This window comes from Physeter macrocephalus, chromosome 14 (genome assembly GCF_002837175.3).
Source record: "Physeter macrocephalus isolate SW-GA chromosome 14, ASM283717v5, whole genome shotgun sequence".
NCBI classification, from domain to species: domain Eukaryota; kingdom Metazoa; phylum Chordata; class Mammalia; order Artiodactyla; family Physeteridae; genus Physeter; species Physeter macrocephalus.
In genome coordinates this window covers 91,680,277-91,687,006 of record NC_041227.1, presented here as the reverse complement: position 1 = coordinate 91,687,006, position 6,730 = coordinate 91,680,277, and the positions used below count along the sequence as shown (strand labels likewise).

At 43.4% G+C, this 6,730-nt stretch overlaps 1 protein-coding gene across 12 annotated transcripts in view; it reads right to left on the bottom strand.

Moving 5' to 3' along the window:
* TRPV1 (transient receptor potential cation channel subfamily V member 1) overlaps positions 1–6,730 on the bottom strand; it is a 33,294-nt gene that overhangs the window by 9,405 nt on the left and 17,159 nt on the right. For all 12 annotated transcript variants that reach the window (XR_008619170.1, XM_055090133.1, XM_055090134.1 and 9 more), the window contains 3 exons: positions 6,317–6,387; positions 3,310–3,475; positions 2,812–2,878 (listed from right to left, as the gene is read on the bottom strand). Coding sequence is in view for 11 of the 12 variants with exons in the window: in XM_055090133.1 (XP_054946108.1) it covers positions 2,812–2,878; positions 3,310–3,475; positions 6,317–6,387 (304 nt within the window). In the remaining variant the exon portion in view is untranslated. The remainder of the gene's footprint in view (positions 1–2,811; positions 2,879–3,309; positions 3,476–6,316; positions 6,388–6,730) is intronic.

The window sequence follows — 6,730 nt, the reverse complement described above, 5'->3', positions numbered from 1 at the left end:
CCGCTGAGCCTGCGCGTCCAGAGCCTGTGCTCCACAATGGGAGAGGCCACAACAGTGAGAGGCCCGCGTACCGCAAAAAAAAAAGCACTCCCTTCTTCATAACTATCAGTTTGTCATAATATACTGTTTTATTAATAGAAAAATTTTATCATCATCTGCTAGCGGAAAAAATGCTAAAATAAATATATAAATATATATGCACAATGTGATACAGCCACATTTGTGCAGTGCACAAGCTGACTAACCTTACATGTCAGCCCTGGGTCCACATCTACTTTCTCAGTCACACCTTTGTCTGCCTGTGCACCTTAGAGGGTAGCCCAGAGCCAGCCCATTCCAGAACCATGGGGGCTAAGCAGCTCAGATCAGAATGGCTTCTTGCTGCATTCTGCACTCTTCTTTGGGAGATGTACTCCAGAGCCTGAGAGCTTCTGTAGCAGTTGTGCCCCATGGTTACTGCACAACCCCCTTGGCCTTATCCCCTCCTGTGGCTCCTGATATGCAGGGCTTTCAGACCAAGTGCCAGAGCCCACACTAATCCCTATCACATCCCTTCCAGTCAAAGCTGCCCATCACTCCCAGACAGGATACCATGTGAACCATGTAACAGTAGGACTCAGATGGGGATCAAAGCAGGACTCAGTTGCTCAAAAAATGATGTGGTGTGTCAAAAGGGCACAGGAGCCAGCTGCAAGGGACTCCTAATGACCATTTCTCAGAGAATTTGAGCATGAAAAGAAATGATGATAGTAAGGAGTTATAAACCACTTAACAAAGTGAGAATCCCCCAAAAAAAAAAAAAATCAAAGAGGCCCTACTGATGTAAATAAATCACTCAACGTAGGAGAATGGAAACCCCTTCCATTACATTACTGTAGGGAAAGCTCTTCCAGACAATAGAATGCCAGCTAACAAACGTAGAAAGAATAAGTTAGAAAATTATCATTTGGCAACCATCGCAGGATCAGGTGATTCAGGTGGGAACCATCAATGGATGCTAAAACCACTGGGTGAAAGTTTGATGAGAAACAGGATATTTACAGTCTCAAAGCATCGCCTCACAAATTACTTATCAATTACAAAGGGAAAGATAATAACTTGACAGTGGATAAATCTGGTAGACCTACCAAAACCAAGTAACCAAAGTTAACATCACCAGAGGGAATGTAAATTGGTGCAGCTACTATGGAAAACAGTATTGAGTTTCCTTAAAAAACTAAAAATAGAGCTACCATACGATCCAGGAATCCTACTCCTGGGCATATATCTGGAAAAAACAAAAGTTCTAACTCAAAAAGATACATGTACTCCAATATTCATAGCATCACTATTTACAATAGCCAAGACATGGAAGCAACCTAAGGGTCCATCGACAGATGAATGGATAAAGAAGATGTGGTATATATATATATATATATATACAATGGAATATTACTCAGCCATAAAAAAGAATGAAATATTGCCATTTTCAGCAACATGGATGTACCTAGAGAATATCATACTAAGTGAAGTAAGTCAGACAGAGAAAGACAAATAGTATATAGTACCACTTATATGTGTAATCTAAAAAATAATATTAATGAATCTATAAGCAAAACAGAAACAGACTCACAGACATAGAAAACAAAACTTACCATTATCAAAGGGGAAAGGGAAGAGAGGAGGGATAAATTAGGAGTATGGGATTAATAAATACAAACTGCTATACATAAAATAGATAAGCAATGAGGATACACTGTATAGCATAGGGAACTATATTCAATATTTTGTAATAAACTATAATGGAAAATAACCTGAAAAAACATACATATATATGTGTAACTGAATCACTTTGCTATACACCTGAAACTAACACAATATTGTAAATCAATTATACTTCAATTCTAAAAAAAGAACCACAAAGTTATCACCAGAAATGGGACAGACAGACTTCATGGGACTCCTGATATAAGGAAGACACACATTACTTCACTGATATTCTGACCAAACATGTATACCTAAATCTAATTGTGAGGAAACATCAGACAGACCCAAACTGAGAGACATTGTAAAAACTGGCCTTTACTCAATAAAAATGATAAGATCACAAAAGAGAAGGAAAGATTGAGGAACTGCTCCCAAGGACAAGGAGACTAAACAGACTTGACAGGTGAATGTAATGTGTGATCTGGGATTTTCATTTCTGTAAAAGATATCTTTTGGACAATTGGTGAAATTTGAATAAGGCTGGAAAATTAGCTAATAGTCCTGTATTGATATTAATTTCCTGATTTTGATCATTATGCTGTGTTTATGTAAGAGAATGTTCTTGTTTTTAGGAAATACACACTGAAGTATTTAGCGGTAAAGGGCTGATCATGTCTGCAACTCACTCTGTTCTTTTAAGTATGGTGTAGTGTGTGTGTGTGTGTGTGTGTGTGTATGTGTGTGTGTGTGTGTGTAGCTGGGAGAGAAAGTGATTTTTTAAATGTGGTAAAATTTGGGGAATCTGGGTAAAGACTATAGAGAAGTTATTTGTACTATTCTTGTGGCTTTTCTGAAATAACATCAAAATTTTTAAAAATTTTAATTGAGTCAAAATGCAGCTATACTATAGGTAAGCGACACTTCATACCTCTAAAATGACTTAAAGTCTTTTATGAATCAATTTCTAAGTTCTCCTACTATTTCAGTGTATTCACTGTCCATCTGCTCTGTCACCTGCAGACATACACCCCGGTGGGCCTCTCCCCACCCAGCCCTGCAGGGTCCTCAGGAAGCTGAGGTCAGCAGGACCCCCTGCCCCCCACCAGCCCTGACCAAGCCCGTTACCTGTGGAAAACCCAAATAAGAAAACGAGGTAAACAAACATGAAGCGACACAGGTCTCTCACGATCATCTGCAGGAGAGAGCAGGCTTGTCAGAAGCAAATCAAGGCCCGGGAGGGGCCAAGGGAAGGGCCAGGACTGTGTCGGCCTGGGGGTTCATCTTGAGCCCAAGGTGGAATCAGAGGACAGACAGGTACGTTTGGTTTGGTGGTTTTCAGCTCAGGTGTCATGAGGGAGTCACCACAGCTCCCCCTCGCACCCATGGGCCTTTTTCTGGTGGGGGGGGGGCCTGGCATGTGGCGGGTCAAGTTTCAGGGGAGCCCCCCAAACCTGGGTCAAGGCCAGATTGCCTCATTGTTGGGGAATTCTCTGCAAAAGTGGGTCTTAAAGCAGCACCTCCCCAGACAACGCACAGAGGGTGGATGGAGTTTGCGGGAGCGGGTCCCACACACTCAGGAGGTAAACGGGCTCTGCGGAGAACCGCTCCGGCACCGGCACCCACCTTCTCAATCATGACAGCATAGATGCCCATCTGCTGGAAGCCGCGGGTGTAGTAGAGCATGTTGGTCCAGCCCATGGCCAGGGAGAAAACCATGGAGGCCACGTACTCCTTGCAGTGGCAGAAGTACAGCACGACGGCCCCCAGCATGAACAGCGACTGCACGAAGCTGACAGGGGAGGGACAGCAAGCCCTGTCCATGGGCACCGGGGGGCCTGCACCCTCACACACAAGACCCCAGGTGCCTGGACCTCTCCTCAGAGGCACAGCCGCAGGCCTCGGGTGAGCTGGGGATGGCTGTCCTCCCTCCTTTAGCCCATGCGTCTCAGCGGGAGGAGTATCGCTCCCAAGAGGCAAAAATCGGTTCGGGGGGCGGGGGGAGGGGGTGTTGCGTGTGCAAAATCTTATCCTTTTTACACACAAAACACAGATATAAATACAGTACATAAACGCATATACAGTATATTTGCAGTAGGAGATTTCATGGGAGGGGCAATTAGGAAAAAAAATTTCTAAAAAGGCAATAATGAAAAAAGGCTGAGAGACAGGGCTGTAGCCCCAATAGCCTCCCTGCCCAGTCCCTGGGTACAATAGCCTCACGAACAACAGAGAACCTAGGAGGCCTAGGCCTCTGAGGAGGGCAGGCTGTGCTCTCCTGAAAGAACCACAGATAGAGTCCGCTGGTCACACCCTCAAACTCAGGAGCAGAGCCAGGGAAGACGTCCTTTCACTCTTTAGTCTGGTGAGGGCTGCCCTAGTCGGAGCCCTGGACACGCTGGAGGACATCTGGATGATCCTATGATCATTATCCTACGACGATCCTATGACAGGGTCTTCTCAGTGGCCCCTTCTTTACTTATTCGTCCCAGGTCTCCGTGTTCATCATGGCCTTCTCCTGGAAGTGCCCGCCCAACAGATGCATTAACACAGAAGACTGCACTGACCACCCGACCTCCCATTTGTGGGTGAGAACCCAGCAAAAAGCCACCGCTGTGCTGATGTGAGTGTACTGAAAACTAGTGTCCCTAAACTGGCTGGTTAATTGGAGTTCTGCTGCAAAGAAAAACTATTCCTCGGCATCTGCAGACCCTTGGCTAAAATAAGAACTGATGCCAGCTGACATAGGCAAATGGAGTCCCCACCTAGGAATTCTGGAAGCTGGGAAGTAGTGAACAAATGGAAACTGACCTAGCAGACCCAAGAAAGCCAAAGCCAGATCCACAGTGGGGAAACCTGAGAACCAACTCCTTTAATCAAGGAAACTCAAAAGGCTTAGGTACCTCTGGAGGGGAGGTGGAGAGACCTGACGTGAGTAAGAGTGGAGGTGTTGTCTCTGAAGAAGATAAAACAGAGGGTCTTTGGACCCGGTTTCATCAGACACCCATGAAAGCATTGGTATTTTACCCAAAACAGGAGATTATGTGATGTCTATACAAGATATTACATAAAGCCCTCTTCTCCACTCAGCTCTCAGGAAGCTGGCAGCTAGACTTCTTCCCTCCGGATAGAAGATTGAAAAGATGCAACAGATTGACTTTGGACATTCTCCAACAAATTGTTTATCTAGACCAGACTATAATGCAGCTAAAAATTGATAAGCCCTATTCACACATTAAGAGCTTCCAACCAGCTTTTCAGTCCTCCACTCTTAATCATGAGCAGACGTCAAAGATTTCCAAATGTTCTGAGAATGGCCTCTACGTGAAAGAGAGAACAAAACAAGCAAATGGGAATCAACAATTTGGAGAAAACAAAAGCTATGCAAAAAGAAAAAAATTACCAAAAACTATCTTAATAGTCGTAGAGAGACAAAAGAAGATATTGCATCCATGAAACAAGAATAAAGTGTTATAAAAGGGAACAAATAGGAGCTTCCCTGGTGGCGCAGTGGCTAAGAATCCACCTGCCAGTGCAGGGGACATGGGTTCAAGCTCTGGTCCAGGAGGATCCCGCATGCCGCAGAGCAACTAGGCCCGTGCACCACAACTACTGAGCCTGCGCTCTGGAGCCTGTGAGCCACAGCTGTTGAAGCCCGCACGCCTAGAGCCTGTGCTCCGCAGCAAGAGAAGCAACCGTAATGAGAAGCCTGCGCACCGCAACAAAGAGAAACCCCGGCTCGCCACAACTAGAGAAAGCCCGCGTGCAGCAACAAAGACCCAACGCAGCCAAAAATAAATAAATTTATTAAAAAAAAAAAGGGAACAAATAGAATTTTTTTAAAAGAGCAGTTAGGAATTAAAAACATGATATCAAAAATAATAAACTCAATAGAAAGACTGGAAATTAAAATTGATTTGAACCTCCCAGAAAGAAGAGCCAAAAATAAAGAGACAGAACACAAGTGAAAAAATGTAAGAACTAGTTCAGGACTAGGTCAGGAGGTTCAAGATACAAATCACAGGAGTTCCAGAAGAGAGATCAAGAAATAATTCAAGAAAATATACAAAAAATAAAGGACATAAATTTATATATTGAAAGAGCCCACTAAGTACCCAGAACATTGGATAAAAACAAATCTGCATCAAGAAACATCAAGTTTCCAAACACTAGGAATAAGCAGAAGATACTATAGGTTTATGAAGAGAAAAACCAAAACAGGTCTTAAAAGAGGATTCAGAATCAGAATGGCTTTGGACTTGTCACCTTTAATATTGAAAGCAAAGAAAAAATGGAGAAATAGCTTCAAAATTTTAAAAGAATTCTATACCCAACCTCGCTATCAATCAAACGTGAAGGTATAGTAGAAATATTTTCAGATGTGCCAGATTTAAAAGAAATTCCCTAGCACCTGGAACATACCTGGCACAGAGTGGACCCTCAGTATTCCTCATCCAACAAACATTTATTGGGTGCCTTCCGTCATTCATTCAACATGTTTGTGAAGCCCTATTATGTCCCAGGCCCAGTGGATGTGAGAGAATGAGTGAGAATGAGCTGATTGCTGTAACCCCAGGTCTCATGGCCAAAAGATGCTATCTGCTACAGAGGCATAAGAGTCAGTATCACTTACAAAAGCATCTCACTGTAGCTGTCCACAAACAAGGTCTTCAGTGATGGCCGCCTCTGCAGGAAATATTGAATCTGCAGGTAAACAGAGTAAGATCCCAGGAAAGGTTAAATGGTGAGCGCCCAGAATGCTTCCTAAATGGAGCCACGATGGACCATGGGAGTGCATCAAAGCCAAGATAATGAAGACAGTGGAACAGGATGGGTCAGGCTAATGGGGTAATGTTATGTACTTGGTCAGGAAGATTTTTTTAAATAGAGTGGAATTACAGCTATACCTAGAAGCAAAGATGGGAAGGAAAACCACCAAAATGTTATTAATTGCTGTGCTTGAATGACGGAATTGGGTGATTTTTTTTCCTTCTTTTTTTTTTTTTTTTTTTTTTTTTTTTTTTTTTTTTGCGGTACGCGGGCCTCT